The sequence below is a fragment of the Hyperolius riggenbachi genome, chromosome 4 (assembly GCF_040937935.1).
Source record: "Hyperolius riggenbachi isolate aHypRig1 chromosome 4, aHypRig1.pri, whole genome shotgun sequence".
NCBI lineage: Eukaryota > Metazoa > Chordata > Amphibia > Anura > Hyperoliidae > Hyperolius > Hyperolius riggenbachi.
This window is the reverse complement of record NC_090649.1, coordinates 46402670-46416521: the sequence shown is the minus strand read 5'-3', so window position 1 is coordinate 46416521 and position 13852 is coordinate 46402670. Positions and strand designations below refer to the sequence as shown.

At 48.3% G+C, this 13852-nt stretch overlaps 1 protein-coding gene across 1 annotated transcript in view; it reads left to right on the top strand.

The window, feature by feature from the left end:
• LOC137504638 (serotriflin-like) overlaps positions 1-13852 on the top strand; it is a 56255-nt gene that overhangs the window by 39017 nt on the left and 3386 nt on the right. Inside the window, exons 4-5 of the mRNA XM_068233219.1 lie at positions 10741-10889; positions 12849-12946. Of these exons, the coding sequence (XP_068089320.1) occupies positions 10741-10889; positions 12849-12946 (247 nt within the window). The remainder of the gene's footprint in view (positions 1-10740; positions 10890-12848; positions 12947-13852) is intronic.

Sequence of the window (13852 nt, the reverse complement as noted above, 5' to 3'; positions counted from 1 at the left end):
ATATAAAGTCCAGGAAATGGACTTGTCACAGCAGTAGTAAGTATCATTAGGTTTTAGAGTCTTGAGACAGCAGGTAACGGCAGCAGAGTAGACAGGCCCTTGCCCCTTAGGGACCTGTGTTGAAGGATATAAAGTCCAGGAAATGGACTTGTCACAGCAGTAGTAAGTATCATTAGGTTTTAGAGTCTTGAGACAGCAGGTAACGGCAGCAGAGTAGACAGGCCCTTGCCCCTTAGGGACATGGTTTGAAGGATATAACGTCCAGGAAATGGACTTGTCACAGCAGTAGTAAGTATCAATAGGTCTTAGAGTCTTGAAACAGCAGGTAACGGCAGCAGAGTAGACAGGCACTTGCCCTTTAGAGACATGGTTTGAAGGATATAACGTCCAGGAAATGGACTTGTCACAGCAGTAGTAAGTATCATTAGGTCTTAGAGTCTTGAGACAGCAGGTAACGGCAGCAGAGTAGACAGGCCCTTGCCCCTTAGGGACCTGTGTTGAAGGATATAACGTCCGGCAGTTGAATTGACACAGCAGTAGTAGTAGTAGTAAGTATAATTAGGTTTATGAGTCTTGAGACAGCAGGTAACGGCAGCAGAGTACACAGGCCCTTGCCCCTTAGGGACCTGTGTTGAAGGATATAACGTCCGGCAGTAGACTTGTCACAGCAGTAGTAGTAAGTATCATATTAGGTTTGAGACTGCAGGTTTTTGATGTAAAATTCACGGGGGAAAAAATCAGATAAAATATTCGCCAAGTTTGTAAGGGATAATTTTCATTTTCTTCAACAATTTTATTTTATTTGGTCTCCTTAAGGATCAATAAGAGGGGCATTAAAATCATCATTAATCCAGGATTCGTTCATTTTGATGAATGTGAGTCTGTCCACATTTTCTGCAGACAGACGTGTCCGGTAGTCAGTGACCACGCCACCTGCCGCACTAAACACTCTCTCAGATAGAACACTTGAGGCGGGGCATGCAAGTACCTCCAGCGCATACTGAGCAAGTTCTGGCCAGGTGTCAATTTTTTTGGTCCAGTACTCCATGGGGTCATTACTCTCTATGTTATCAGGAGCACTAGCCGACCCTAAATAGTCACTCACCATACGGTCCAGCCGCTGGCGGTGACTACTATTGCTGCTGGTGCTGCTGCATGGAGCATTGGAAGACTCTGGCTGATAAAAGTCATAAAACATACTCAGCAAATTTTGTGGTTTTTTGGTACTGCTGGGACCACCACAAGTTTGCTGAGTACTTTGCAGAGGAGTGAAAACTGTGGCCCGGGGTGAAGGTGCGGGAAAAGCATCTTCAACCCAGCGAGCAAGGGCTTCATGGATCTTTCGCATCATGTTGTCTGCCTGGGATGGGGGAAGGAACTGCCTTAATTTCCCTTTACAGCGGGGATCTAAAATGGTGGCCACCCACATGTCCAGCCTCACTTTCAATTTCTTTATCCGGGGGTCACTCTTGAAGCACTGGATCATGTGAGCAGCCATAGGAAAGAGGTGCCTGCCAGAAATCTCCTCTTCCGGCCTGTTATCACAGCTGTCACCATCCTGCTCCAGCAGCTCATCAATCTCTTCCCACCCCCGTACAATTGCCTCTTCCTCCTCCTCCTCCTCAACCTCTGCCTCTCCTACGTCCTCTTCCTGGGCATCAGCATGATCAGACACTCCCAAATTTGCCTGTGCACTCTGATCTCCACGTCCAAGCAAGTTAAACAACATTTTGTCAAGCATGAAGATAAGGGGGAGTACTTGTGAGATGCTACAGTTCTCCATGCTGACCAACTTTGTGGCTTGCTCGAAAGGCTGCAAAACTTGGCAAACCTGACCAATTTGCTCCCACTGGTCCCCAGTAATGTAGTCCAGTGACAAATTTGAGGAAGCTGTCTCAGAAAGATAGATTCTGACTGCCATTCGCTGCTCCCACAACCTCTGCAACATGTAGAGGGTGGAGTTCCACCGCGTTGGGCAATCACTTATGAGTCTGTGCTGCGGAAGATTATGACGGCGCTGCAACAACTTCAAAGAAGCGGAGGCGGTTGCTGAGCGCCGGATGTGAGCTGACACCTTTCGTGCTGTTGAAACAGCGTCCTTTAACCCTTCATATGTTCCTAAGAACTTACTAACTATAAGATTGAAGACGTGGGCCAAACAGGGAAGATGGGTGTAGCCACCTAGACGCATAGCAGACAGCATATTAGACCCATTGTCAGAGACGACAATTCCTGTAAGAAGTTTCCGTGGGGCCAACCACTGGCGGATCTGATCTTCAAAGGCACTAAGGATTTCAGATCCTGTTTGCCTCTTCTCTTCCATCGATACCAGCTTCAGCATTGCTTGGCATCGATGGTGCTGCATGCCAGTATACGAGCGAAACTGCTTGATGGGAGGCTCATCAACTACCTGGCCTGCCACAGAACAGGTGGCAGAGGGGAGTGGAGCGGGCCTCCCCTTGACCCCACGAGGTGGCACCACAAGCTGTTGAGATACTGGACAAGATCTTCCACCATCCCCAGCACGATGTAGAGTGACCCAATGGGCTGTATAAGTTATATACTTCCCCTGCCCATGCCTGCTGCTCCAGGCATCTGTAGTAAAATGGACCTTTCCACCCACCGCATGGTCCATTGACCGGGCTACACACGCCACCATTTGCTGGTGTAGGGCAGGTATCGCTTTCCTGGCAAAATAATGTCGGCTGGGGATCCTCCATTGTGGCGCCACACTGCTCATAAGTTTGCGGAAGGGGGCACTGTCCACAAAATTGTAGGGTAGCAGCTGTTGGGCCAACATTTTTGCCAGGAGCCCATTATTTTTTACAACAAATTTGTCATTTGCAGGGAGCATACGCTTCCTCTGCAACATTTCAGGAACCGAAGGCTGGCGCTGAAAACCTAATGAGGTGGATTGGTGCACTATTCCAGCCTGGCCTGCAGAGAGAATCGGACAGGATTGGGAAGGTGCAGGCTGAATAGGGACAGGCCGAAGGCTGGAAGGAGGAAGGGGTGGGCCTGCTGTTGCTGCTGTTCCAGCCACACTCTTCCCAGAATTCTGTACCCACTGAAATGCACTGTGGTGATGGACGCGCAGATGGCTTCTCATGCCAGAAGTGCCAAAGCCGCTGCCCTTTTGGCCTCTGCTTACCGCTTTGCGGCATATGGTACAGACCACCTTGCAAACGTCCTCTGCATGGTCTGTAAAGAAATGCCATGCTGGGGATGACCTTTCTGCACTCCTACTGGTTTTTTTGGTTGTTTTTTTACCAGCATTGGAATTGGCAGCAACAGGAATTACAGCTGGAAGTTGCTGGCCAACTGGATGATCACTTTGACCATGGTGATTGTGCCTACTGCTGCTGACACCTAGGCCACGAGATGCCGTCCATGTAGGAACATTAGCCTCACAATCATCTACTTCAACCACAGAATTATCATCTTGTTCCTCCACCTGCACACTGTGCAAATCAGTGGTTGTATTAAGAAGTTGAGTAGTACCACTGGTGTCACAAGCTTGTGGAGCTTTTCTGCAGGACAAAAAAATGGGGGCCATTTCTGTCAAAACATCACCCACTATTTCTTGAGAGCTTGGACCCAAGGTCTCTGACAATACCTCATCAAAATCTTTTTGCAAATCCCTCTCCTCATCCTGAAATGTTAAATTTAGCTCTGGAGAAGAGCACTGGGAGGAGGCAATCACATCACAATCAGCAACTGCCGCCAGGGTTTTCGCAGCCTCACGAGGAACATGAGAACTGGTGCTGCTGTGACTGTCAAGACTACCTAACAATTCCTCAGACTGGGTACAGGGCTCCTTTTCAAAATAGTTCAGGACAGTATTGGCTCGTTCCTCATTAATAGTTATCCTGCGACCAAACACAGGGAACAAATTGCGTACCAAAGGGGATCTATTCCTGCTGCCACCTTCTGCCTGATCACGTGCTTTGCGTGATCCACCATCGCTCCACTGTCTTTTTGGAGTGAAAGGTGCATCCTGCTGCTTTCGATCCATTGCCTTTGGACTCAGTAGATAAAATAAAAATTTTATATATATATATATAAAAATATAAATATATGTATATATATATATATATACACACACACACTCTCTCTGTCACACCACAGTAAGCTAACTATCCCTGACCCTCGCACACTACAGCAAGTACACTCTCTATCACACTACACCTGACTCTCTCTCTCTATATATATATCACTCTAAGCTAAACCTGACTCTCTCTCTATATATCACACTAACCTAAGCCTGAATCTCTATCACACTAACCTAAGCCTACCTCTCTGATTCTCCTCACAGCAAATATTACACACTACACTACAATCTAGCTCTCACACTCAATCTACAATCTGTCACAAATACCCAGCTAACTCACTAATCCTCACTCTAGTCTAAGCTCACTCACACACAGTCTTTAAAAAGACTATTGGTTTATTATTTATACAGTAAAGTATATATCTCAAACTCAGTCAGTAACAAAATATGGGTCTGTCTCTCTCCTCTGCTCCACAAGACTGAAACCCACAAAATGGAGGACAGCCTCTCCTCTATTTTATACAAGATGGGTGGGATAAGTTGTGATAGGTCGCTAGGAAATGGTTGCTAACGTATGATTGGTCTATCTTTTTAAAGCAGCCCTATTTGTTCAGCAATTTCGCGGATTTCCGCGGAATTCCGAATTCCGGCAGTTGCCTGATTGGTTCATTCATTCCGAATGCAATGATTGGCTTAAAAATACCGTTCTGCCGGAATCGCGGAAATTCCGCGGAATTCCGTTTCCGTTAACGGAAAATTCCGCGTTCCGCGTTCCGATGCGGAAACGTAATTTCCGGCCGGAATTGCGGAAATTACAATTCCGCGATATCCGAGCGAGCAACCCTACTGTACACACGCCGGACTGTCGCTGGAACGCCCAGCCAGCGGGAGGTGATGACGGACCCGTCGTTTCCTGCAGTCCGGCGTGTGTACGGACCTTAAGACCCAGATCATATTGTTTATCAAATTACTTTTTAAATCATATACTTAGTCATTCGAGGACTAGTTGTATATTCCAGATAACATTGTTTTAGTTATCACAGTTTACTAAACCTTAAAACTCCCCTAGTACTGCCTTACCCTAAAACTCCCATATCATTTATTAATTTGTGTTTTAAATCGATATATTTAGTAATTTGAGGAGTATTTGTATTTTCAAGATAATAGAGTTTTAATTATTAAACTTTACGTAGATAGAAATGATAACTATGGTAAGTATGTTTGTAAATGTTATTATTCACCAGGCGCTCTGCCCTCTGTATTAAGCAGCCCACCTGTATAGATTGTCAGTAGTGATGGGCGAACAGTGTTCGCCACTGTTCGGGTTCGCCTGGATTTTGGCCTGTTTGGGTTCGGTTCGGCACCTCCCGAACACCTCATGGTGTTCAGGAGGGTGTTCGGTCACGCTGCCCGAACCCGAACAGGCCTTCTTTGTTCGGCCGAACACAGCCGTGTCCGGCCGAACATAGCCCCCTATAGGGTCCCAGCATAAAGGGAGAGCATGCCCCGAGCGCGGGGGGGGAGGGGTCGGAAATGCCCCCCACCCCTCCCCGCTAAGCTCTCCCTTTTGCCGGTTCCCTATAATGTTAAATTTAAGCCCCCCAAAAGTACCTGAGGAGGAGGGCAGGAAGCGGGCAGCCAGAGATGCTAGGCGCTAGTACCATCTGGTACTGCCGCCCTCTCTTGACGCACTTCCTGTTTACATTTGAAGTTGCGTCAAGAGGGCGCAGAAGTACCGCGATGACGCGTACGAGGGTACGTGTCATCATGTAGATGACGCGTACCCTCGTTCGCGTCATCGCGTTACTTCTGCGCTCTCTTGATGCGACTTCAAATGTAAACAGGAAGTGCGTCAAGAGAGGGCGGAAGTACCAGATGGTACTAGCGCCTAGCATCTCTGGCTGCCCGCTTCCTGCCCTCCTCCTCAGGTACTTTTGGGGGGCTTAAATTTAACATTATAGGGAACCGGCAAAAGGGAGAGCTTAGCGGGGGGGGGGGGGGCATTTCCGCCCCCCCCCCCCGCGCTCGGGGCATGCTCTCCCTTTATGCTGGGACCCTATAGGGGCCCCAAAGGGACATGTTCGGGTTGGGTTTGGGGTTCGGCTCGAACATGCCGAACATCAGGGGCATGTTCGGCCGAACCACACCGAACCTGAACATCCAGATGTTCGCCCAACACTAATTGTCAGATATGCCCTCGGTATTAAGAAGCCCCCCTGTATAGATAGCCAGATATACCCTCGATATTAAGTAGCCCCCTCTGTATAAATTGCCAGGTGTGCTTTTGGTATTAGCCTCCCCCCCATCTGCAGAGTTGAATGACTACCATAGGGAGGTAGGGGGAAAATGAGTTGAACTTACCCGGGGCTTCTAATGGTCCCCCGCAGACATCCTGCGCCCACACAGCCACTCACCGATGCTCCGGCCCCGCCTCCGGTTCACTTCCGGAATTTCAGACTTTAAAGTCGGAAAACCACTGCGCCTGCATTGCTGTGTCTTCGCTCCCGCTGATGTCACCAGGAGCGTACTGCGCAGACACAGACCATACTGGGCCTGCGCAGTACGCTCCTGGTGACATCAGCGGGAGCGAAGACACAGCAACGCAGGCGCAGTGGTTTTCTGACTTTTAAGTCGGAATTTCCAGAAGTGAATCGGAGGTGGGGCTGGAGCATCAGTGAGTGAGTGGCTGCGCAGGCACAGGATGTCTGTGGGGGACAATTAGAAGCCCCATGTAAGTTCAACTCATTTTCCCCCTACCCCCGTACAGTAGTCTTTTAACAGAGTATAGCAGTGCATCGGGAAGAGATTCCAGCACAGCCCACACACCTCACCTCCTCTGGGCTCCAGATGCTAGAGATTCAGGTCCCTTCTTTGCACCGTGCCGTGACAGTTCCCAATCTTTGATTCAGGAAGTACAGAGTGCAGAGAAGACAGAATGGACATCTAGTGCCTGGAGCCCGGAGGAGGTGAGGTGTGTGTGCTGTAATCCTGCACACCATACTGCTGTTCTCCTTTAACTCTGCAGGGAACGGGGCGGGGTGCATAGTGACAGGAGGTAGGCACAAGGAAAGGGTGGGTGGATAGAAGTCTGATACCTCCTTATGGGTTTGTGTTCCAGGGAGACATACTGGATCTTTCTGTCATCTTTGCTTCAAAATGGCTCAACCCCCTTAGCGGTAACCACGAGTCAGGCTCGGAGTTGGAAATCTGCAGCTCAGAGCGGTAACCCCAAGCCAGACTCATGGTGACCGCAGCAAGGTTAAAGGGATACTTAAGTCAACTGGAAAAAATGAGTTTAACTCACCTGGGGCTTCCCTCAGCCCCATGAAGCCGATCGGTGCCCTCGCAGCACCGCTCCGATGCTCCTGGACCCGCTGGCGGCGGCTTCCGGTTTTGCCGTCACCGGCCGACAGGCATGGGAACGCCAGTGATTCTTCGCGTTCCCAGCCACAATAGCACCCCCTATGCTGCTATTGCGGCAAGAAGGCCGCAATAGCAGCATAGGGGGTGCTATTGTGGCTGGGAACGCGAAGAATCACTCGCGTTCCCATGCCTGTCGGCCGGTGGCGACAAAACCGGAAGTCGCCGCCGGCGGGTCCAGGTGCATCGGAGCGGGGCTGCGAGGGCACCGATCGGCTTCAGGGGGCTGAGGGAAGCCCCAGGTGAGTTAAACTCATTTTTTTCCAGTTGACTTAAGTATCCCTTTAATGCAAAGCTATGGAGCACAGTTTCAACTCATCTCCCCTGGGATCGAGGCGGCGGCAGCCATTCTTCTTCCTCTCCGCCGAGGCTCTGCTTCCCCCTGGTGGGATTGCCGACTGTCGCCATGATGACAGTCGGCAATCTCACTATAGGGTTACAGCGTCACCCAGAGTACGGAGGTAGAACTGCAGCGCTGGATGTCAGGGAGGTGAGTAAGAGCAGGGGCTGCTGCAGGCTTTTAGGAGGCGTGATTGTTTTGCGGTTTTAGGGTCTGAAAGGGCACAACATTTTTTTTTTTTAAAGAAAATGCACCTCTTTCAGACCATATTATCTGTAAATAATCATACCGCCAGAGAGGTTAACGAAGGTCTAGATGTCAGTTCCTAGATGCCCTAAATACCCGAAGTGACATGTGACATGATGAGATAGACACATGTGTATGCACAGTGCCCAGCACACAAATAACTATGCTGTGTCCCTTTTTTATTTCTCTGCCTGAAAGAGTTAAATATCAGGTATGTAAGTGGCTGACTCAGTCCTGACTCAGACAGGAAGTGACTACAGTGTGACCCTCACTGATAAGAAATTCCAACTATAAAACACTTTCCTAGCAGAAAATGGCTTCTTAGAGCAGGAAAGCAATAAAAAGGATCAGTAGTTTATAGATTTTAGCTCTGGCATAAGTTTTTTGTATTTATACTCCTTTCATTGATTCTTTTAAGCACTTTTAATTAATTGATTGCTTCATGCATCATTGTTTTCTTTTAATTTCATTTTTCATTATTATTATTATTTAGCATTTATATAGTGCTGACAAATTACGCAGCGCTATATATTGTCTTGTCACTAACCGTCCCTTGGAGGAGCACACAATCTAATCCCTACCATAGTCATATGTCTATGCATGTATCGTGTAGTGCAGGGGTCTCAAACTCAATTTAACTGGGGGGGCCGCAGGAGGCAAAGTCAGGGTGAGGCTGGGCCGCATAAGGAATTTCACAATCGCGGCGCATCGCCGCCTCTGCCCGCCCCTCTCACTCTTCCTTCACAGAGAGGGGCGGGGAGAGGCGGCGATTGATGTCAGGAGGGGCAGAGCTGAAGCTGAAAGCTCTGCCCCTTCCAGGAAATGCAGGCGGATTGCACCCCGGGCGATTTGGGGGCTCTGCAGCCCTCGTTTAGCGGCGGGGATGCGGCGGATTACTTGGGAGCTGAACTATAAGGAAGCTTTTGCTGGCGAGGGCCACAAAATATTGTATCGAGGGCCGCAAATGGCCCGCGGGCCGCGGGTTTGAGACCCGTGGTGTAGTTTATGTATCGTAGTCTAGAGCCAATTTTTTAGGGGGAAGCCAATTAATTTACCTGTATGATTTTGGGATGTGGGAGGAAAACGGAGTGCTTGAAGGAAACCCACACAGACACAGGGAGAACATTCAAACTCCTTGCAGATGTTGACTTGCCTGGGATGCGAGCCGGGGACCCAGCGCTGCAAGGCGAGAGCGCTAACCACTACTACAACACTGTGCTGCCCTTTCTCCCTAATTATTTATTTTTATTTTATTTTTATTTATTTTAGATTTTAACACCACATTTGATTGTTTTGTAATTGTAAATGAAGATGGGAGTGCAATATTTTTGAATGGGTATTGTATTCTGTTATGTTTTTGGCATAGCCCCTGGCTGCTACACAGGAGTCTACGGTCACATGGCTCCAGATAAAATAACTTAGCCTATGTAGGGGAGTCACCTGAAGAAGGGGGCATTCCCTCGAAACGCATAGTAGACATGTGATCTCGGAACATAAAACCATGGTGGGAAGGCCAAGACGTTTGTCAGAATTCCATGTAGTTCTTCAGTAAAGTGGTTAAGCGCTCTTCTCTGCCTGTTCCTTCTTAGACACAGCAAATATATCCTATAATGAAAAAGCCCCCCCTTCGGGGAAAGACTCACCAGACTTCTAGGCCTCCAAGGCCAATGCTCGCAGCCTCTCTGGCAGTCCTCTCTCGGCTATTCCCAGTCTGTGTAAGCAAAAAACGAATTCCACATCGCGTAAAAGCGCACGCCTCTGTCATCTAGCGTCCCTCTCCGCAATATCTTACTGGCTAGTGCTCTAAAAGATACCGAGCCTACTGCACACAGACAATCCCGCCGCGTCCAGCGAGTGTCGTGCGCTATGATGTCACTCCGTGGCTCCGCCCAACGTTTCGTTGCCCTAGCAACTCCTAAGGGGCGTGCGCCTTGTCACAAGCTTAGTGCATCTCATCTCTGCATACCCCTGTACCTGGAATCAGGTAGCTTGTCAAACAAGGGGCTGGCTGTGTTTTATTTTTTGATGAAGTCTTCTGACCCAATGAGTGGTTATACACCACTGATCTGTTTTTAACCACTTTTTAAATAAACTGGTACGCTCTTACGCGATGTGGAATTCGTTTTTTGCTTACACAGACTGGGAATAGCCGAGAGAGGACTGCCAGAGAGGCTGCGGGGTGGCCAATACCCCGAATGCGAGCATTGGCCTTGGAGGCCTAGAAGTCTGGTGAGTCTTTCCCCGAAGGGGGGGCTTTTTCATTATATGATATATTTGCTGTGTCTAAGAAGGAACAGGCAGAGAAGAGCGCTTAACCACTTTACTGAAGAACTCTATTTTGATGGTTGCACGCCTCTAGGAAGAGCGCTCCCACATGATAACTATTATATGAGCAAGGACATTATACATGTGGTTACTACCTGCCAATGCGTTTTATTTAGAAATTAGCACCTGTAATATGAATGTTTGATGAATGTTTGATTCATTACCTTTTATAAAATTTTAGAGGTGACATACTTAACACCTGACTCAGCATATGAGCGCAGTATCAGGGTGCTGTAATTGTTCAGAATTCCATGTAACATATAGATCTGAATAGAGGGAACTTATTCACAAAAGTGAAATGAAGATTAAAAGAAGATGCACCTAAAATGTTCATCAATACAATATTTATTGTCTGCAGATGAGATGGACTGCGGAGAGAATTTATATATGGCCTCTTACGCGGCGTCGTGGGATGAAGCCATAAATGCGTTTTGCAATGAGAAGAAATATTTTACATATGGTAAAGGCGCTAACACACTTGGGGCCGTCGTTGGACACTACACAGCGGTAACCGAGCTTCATCCTACAGCGCCTCTCTGTTTTTTTCTTTAATAACTTTAATAATAATTGCCTGAACTCTAATTCAAAATGTATCGGGAAGATTAAATAGTCTCTATAAACTCCTATTCCTGCCACCCACACAATCTCGTCATCCGTCTCATCTCTGGTCTTTATAAACTCCTGTCCCCAAGGGAGTACAAGTCAGGGGGGAGACCTGGGGGGTGGGTCCTGGCAGCGTTAGGGGGCCCTGGGACTATTGCCCCCTTTGGGCTTGATTCACAAAGCGGTGCTAACTGTTAGCACGCCTGTGAAAACCCCCTTAGCACATCTAAACAAGCTTTTCGCGCATAAAACTTTACGCGCGCAAAACTGTATGCGCGTACAACTTTACGCGCGTACTGCACAGAGCGCAGGGCGCTCCGCGCGAAGTGCCCGTTAAAGTCTATGGGACTTAGCGCGCGTAAAACTTTGCGCGCGCAAAGTTAGCGCGCGATCTGATTGAGAAATCCGGTGCTAACCTACTTAGCACCCTGGTTAGCGCGTCTAAAGACTTTAGACGTGCTAAGTAGGTTAGCACCGCTTTGTGCATCAAGCCCTTTGCCTGTATGATAGCATTGGCCCTGTCTGCCAGCCACACAATCTCTCTTCTCATCACCTCTCTGGTCTCTATGGGCCACCAAAACGGCCCTGGCTCATCAAGGCTTGAGGGTCACAAGCAAAGTAGGTCACTGCGGCATGTGCTGTTCCCCACGCTGCACCTGGCCTGGGTGACATAATATTAATACAACTGTGTAAAATTCGGGTGTGAGACCCATAATTACTTCGGACCCAAATTAATTCTTCCTCTGACTGAGTTGCCACTACTTGAAGGGGGAATAGTATTTAACGCTGCCCAGTATTTAAGCGGGTGCAGGGTGAGCTGTGATCGGGAATGGGATTTAGAGTAATCATGATTGCTTACTCGTGATTCAAATGAGCTTCAACTGCCGCAGCTGAGTGGCTGGATAGAAGGGGTGAGTTACCCATAATTCCGCCGTCCGCCTTGTGTTCCAAACAGCTTGCAAGCATCCTATTGGTTGCATTCCAAGCCTCACCACGGCGCACTTTCCTCCTTCAAGCCGGAATTCAAGCTTATTTGAATCACGAGTAGTAAGCACTCGTGATTACTCAAAAGCATCCCTGGCTGTCATTTGCCTCACCCTGTGCCCAACTGACCGGGCATCGTACTAACACATGCTTCACAAGACCTCGTGTTGTATCTGGCATCCAGATGCACACAGCAGATCCTTTAACCTCTTCAGGACCACAAGCTTTAGACCCCCCTCCCCCCCTAAAGACCAGGCCTTTTTTTGTAAAATAGGCAACTCCTGCTTTAAGGCCAATCTGCAGGGCTGCACAACACAGCACACAAGTGATCCCCCTCCCCCTTTTTCTCCCCATCAACAGAGCTTCCTGCTGGTGGGGTCTGATTCCAACAAATGTTTGTTTTATTTCTTTACAAATATGTTATTTTTTTTATTATTAAATTTCCCTGTTTATTTAGTTTTTCCTAACTCGCTCCCCCAGCCAGCCAGTCACGGCAATCGGCTGTCATAGACTTCAATGTGTCACACGGCTGTCCCAAGTACAGCACTGCTGTAGATCGCAGCCCTGTACATGCTAATTAGATGGCGGTTTCACTGTCTAACAGTCTCCGAGCGGCGCTGGGAGACGCCCCGCCTACCAAGCAGAGATGCGTGCGCAAAGACTGCAGGGATTGGAGGAGTAAGGGGTGATCAAATCTATCTATCTATCTACCACTTTATCAATCTTTCTACCTGTAGCATATCTGTCTTTTCTGTGGCATCTCTATCTAGAAATAAAAACACTGGGAAAAAAGGAAAATGTGTAAAGTGAACTAAAAGTCTGTCTATTTTCATCGAGTGAACAATATGCCTGCAGTGATTGATGATTTCTGACTTCCAGCTTGTGTGGTACAACTCATACCTGGCGGGATGCGGTGTTGCCCATTGCCCCGATCATCCGCAGTTCAAATTTTTCTACGTCTGCCACCACTGCCCAGCGTAAGTGTTAATCATTCATACATTTCTGATATTTTATATTCCTTTTATTTTAAAAGGAATCTGATGTGAGAAACATGTAGTCCGCCATCTTTGTTCCCTTTAACTACTTTCGGACCGCGCTAATTGAAATCTATGCCCTGTTTTGGTGGGCTCCTGGCTGGCAGGGCGTAGATTTCAATTAGCCACCGCTGTGCACATCTGCCGTTTCCGTTGCTCCCCTCCGATCACGCCGCTCCCATTGGCTTACATTGAAAGACAGGGTCAGGGGCCAATGAAAGCGGCTACTGACGGGCTCACGGGAACTCTGCCGTCATAGAGATGGCAGAGTGGTGGCCCAGGATCCTGACGTTCGGCGTGTACGGCGATTGTGGCAGTAAGTGCGGCGATTCATCGGGATTCGTCAGGTTTCCGCCGTTGCTTGTCCTTAAGGGGGCAGAGACCGCTGGTACTTAAGTGGTTAAAGAATGCCTTTCTTCGAAGTGAACCCAAGGGAAAAATAAACTGATGAAATAAACATTTATATTTATCCTCCTACTACTAAAATTACTTTTTTAAAGTATCCCATGGTTTTCTTTTATATTTAAAGAGAATCTGAAGTGAAAATAAATAAAAACAAAACAGATACTCACCTAAGGTGAGGGAAGGCTCTGGGTCTTATAGAGCCTCCCTGGTCTCCTCCCCGCAGACTCCCCCATTAGCAGTCTACGACCCATGGGTTGTAGACAGCTCTCTTTCACTTCTCGTGGGCTTCAGGAGTCTTCAGAAGCAGGGCCGGTTCTAGACTTTTTGCTGTCTGAGACAAACTTGTGAGACCCCCACCCCCTCATCTGGAGCCCCCCTTGTGCGCTCCCCCATCCAGATATTAGCACAGTGTGTCATCTGCGGCGGCCGGAGAATGAAAGTTTC